The sequence below is a fragment of the Strigops habroptila genome, chromosome 10, assembly GCF_004027225.2.
Source record: "Strigops habroptila isolate Jane chromosome 10, bStrHab1.2.pri, whole genome shotgun sequence".
Lineage (NCBI taxonomy): Eukaryota > Metazoa > Chordata > Aves > Psittaciformes > Psittacidae > Strigops > Strigops habroptila.
The window spans coordinates 29,304,616-29,308,008 of record NC_046359.1 but is presented as its reverse complement, the minus strand read 5'-3'; the positions used below and the strand labels follow the sequence as shown (position 1 = coordinate 29,308,008).

The 3,393-nt window shown below is 34.3% G+C and overlaps 1 protein-coding gene across 3 annotated transcripts in view; it reads left to right on the top strand.

Annotated features, from left to right (window-relative positions):
• The window catches only part of CAMKMT (calmodulin-lysine N-methyltransferase), a 223,768-nt gene extending 221,131 nt beyond the window's left edge, over positions 1 to 2,637 (top strand). For all 3 annotated transcript variants that reach the window (XM_030499142.1, XM_030499143.1, XM_030499144.1), the window contains exon 11: positions 623 to 2,637. In XM_030499142.1, coding sequence (XP_030355002.1) covers positions 623 to 700 — 78 coding nt within the window. In that variant the 3' untranslated portion in view covers positions 701 to 2,637. The remainder of the gene's footprint in view (positions 1 to 622) is intronic.
• Positions 2,638 to 3,393: the final 756 nt, after the last annotated feature.

The following is a 3,393-nucleotide window of genomic DNA, read 5'->3' as shown; positions in this document are numbered from 1 at the left end:
TCTTTTAGTGTAGATCAGAAGAACACATGTAACATTATCCTTAGCAATTGGAATTGTACTGCTCTAATTATCAAGTTATAATTCCCTCTTACAATCAGAATTTTTAAAATTAAACAGAATTAATAAATAAGCCCATCAAGAACTGCATTACAGCCTTGGAAGTGGCTTGCGATTATGTAAACCTTCAAGTGAGATTATGGTATTTCGGATGTCTGAAAGAGTTGCTGATCTTAAATACCAAAAATACAGCCATAGTTAGGCTGATTAGGGATAAACTTTTAGCCTTTGTTCTGAAGTTTCTTGCTAAATTCAGGCCTTAAATCTCACTTGAATATAATTTATTTAAGACAGCAATTTGGGTCCTCACTTCTTTTATAAGTAATGTTTAACTATTTATCGGGTGAATTAGTTTGTCTACAAACTCTGACCAGCTCCTGATAATATTTGACTTGCTGTTCTATACCTGTGATAGTATTTGACCTTAAGATTTCTTTTTGTAGTCATTAAGTGTTCAATCTTCAGTAGTATCATTTGCACTAAGGAATATAGTTAAGCAAGAACTGTCAGTATTTTAAAAATGCTTTCATACAGTTTGCTCACTTTATCCATTTTTTATTTGCAGTTGAAAAATGAAGAAAAAGATACGTATGACGAAAACCTCCATTACCCTTTTCTTCTCATTTTAACCAAACACAGATAGAAGATGACTTTTTGTTTGTTTGTTTTAAGGTGGACTACAGAAATTTAATCCATGTATATGGATGGTTGGGAGTAGGGAGGGTTCAGTTCCCCCCCTATTGTTCCTGAGCCATCATTAGAGAAATATTTCTAATGGGGGCTTGTTTCACAGTGTGTAAACATTGAGACATCTTTTTGTATCATTTCAGAACTTATTTTTTCCAATTATATTCCAGCTTAAAACTGATCGGACTTTATATGTATGCATTAACAAAGGTGTAACGCTGGGTTCCTTCTTTTTCGTGCCTTTAAACTTGCATGTACTTTGTTAATCTCTTTAAATGTTATTTTTGGGGTGTATTTGAAAATATTTGAGCGATATTCTTTGTGGGCTTATATAACCAATGTAAAGTAGTAAATGCATTCACATTTAATTAGTAAGGAAATAGTTGTTTTAACATCTTTTAAAAGTACACCTATCGAACGCTCTGATTTTTCTGCCCTTTTTTTTTTTTATTTAATTCCACTGCTGATTTTTTCTATCCATGATTGAAATGTCCTCATTTGCTTCCGTGTTGAAGGCTTTTTATATATATGTTTTTTTCCAGCAGGACTTTTCCTCGTGTAGATGTATAAGAAATTATGCATCAGACAAAAGCCTCATAAACTGACCATTTGTCCTTTGGACACAATAGCCTGCCCAGCCCCTCTGCTCCTCCTCTCCAATTATGTGTGATTAGTCTCAGTGTGTTGTGTCAAGAAGGGGGAGTGTGCTGAGTGCTTATTATCTGTTTAGGTACAAGAAGAGCACATTTAGGTTCTGACTATGAATGGAAAGTGAGCCTTTATCAGGACTAAAATCTAAATGCTACTATCCTAGAAATCGCTTTAAAAAAAAATACATCCTTTTCTGATAAATTCCGAGAAACACTGTAACAACTAAAGAATTTTGTAGTATAATCAAAGTCGCTCTCTTGAATTAGTTTATATTGTGATATATTATGGTCCAAGTATTTGATAAACATTTGATGTGACTTTTCGTGACAAAATCCTACAAAGAAACAGGAGCGATTTCTTATTTTCTCAATGGTTTAATAGACCATTTTAATGACTTCTCAGAAAAACAACCTGGATCATTAAAGAATCGTGTACAGTCTCTTAAACTGCAATACTTTTTAAATGGTGAAAAAAGAGAGAGAGGCAGGGACCATGATTGAGAGAGGGAGGTACTAGAAGCAAGGAAGTGTAGAGGATCATGCTGAAATACATTCATTAAAAGAATGGCAGTGATCATTCTTCCATATTTAACAAATTGGGCAGCATATAAACCACAAGCTCATGAAAGTCCCTTTCTCTTTGCTCTTCTTCTCAAACAAATTTCTTCACTACCGGTTTGCATGTCCTTGTATTCAATACTTTTTATGCTCCATTAGAGCACCTAGATGGATCTCAGAAGGCATAGGTCAAGTCGCAGTTAGATCATACATTTCTTTCTCACAAAAACTTGAATTGCAATGCCAAGTGATGGGCTAACATCACAATAACAGCAATTTATTCCTCTTTTTATCAAAAGCAGCCTATTCTCGGTGTTAGATAAAGACCAGGGGCAATGCAAACCAACCATTTATCCTAGAACTGAGTGGTATGTCTCCCCTAGAGCTGGTATGAGTTTCATGTTCAAACTCTTGTTGGAAGATGCTTGTCTCATAAGAAATCAAAAGCATTTAGGAGTAATTTAAAATTGCTGTGAAGGTGGCTTTAGTTTAATTAGCTTTGTTTTGTTTGTCCCACACAGCAGTGCCTTTATTTTCTCTAAAACCATGTACAAGGAAATCTTTATAATCAACAAAGGAGTGTGAAAAATACTGAAATATTACAATTTGTGAACTTTTTACTTTTGAGAGGGCTTGAATGTCTGCTGTACAATAATCTAATAAAGATTGTTAGTTGCCAAAAATAGAGCCAGTGTCACTGAATTGTGTTTTTAACTCTAAGAAGAAAACAGTTTTACTCAAATTAGTAGCTGATAATTGCTTTTTATTTCTTTAGTGTCTCTCGCTTCAGTTGAAGGCTTTGCACAGGTGCTGCCATCCCTAAAGTGTGTAATTGATGGCTTGTTTACCAAAGATGTATTTAGGCTTCATCCTACCAACTCACATTGGAGCTCCACAGGCAGTGAAGTTACTCATCTACATAAGTGCTTGCAGGTTTGGTCCATGCAGATATTTTTAGAGATATCTAAGCAAGCTCTCTTCTTGATTTTTTGTTTTAAAATGGATATTGAAAAGTGACAGATGTAGGATTTACTGTATATGAGGCACTAAAAGTGTTCTTTTTTAGAGACATCTCTGAGTCCCTCATGTTAGTAGGAAATTGTTTCTGAGCTCTGAAATTTTAATTAAAATACAGTGTTTATTAATACATTAAATATCTTTGCTAAGAGAGAAGTTAGGCAGTTTCTCAAATCACGCATATAAAATGTATCAGCCTTTCATGTGATGTGTTTTAACTAGCCTCTGATACTTGCTATATTTTTAATGATATATTTTACTGCATTCTGTAACAGAATACTGGGCTTAATTACTTTGTGTTTGCAAAGCACTTCAAAGATGAATGACACCATGCAAGAGTTATGCTGTCTTCACTGAGAATGGAAATGTTAGGCTGATGCAAGTTTTTCCTTCACGTATGTTGGTATCTTTTAGAGCATCACTG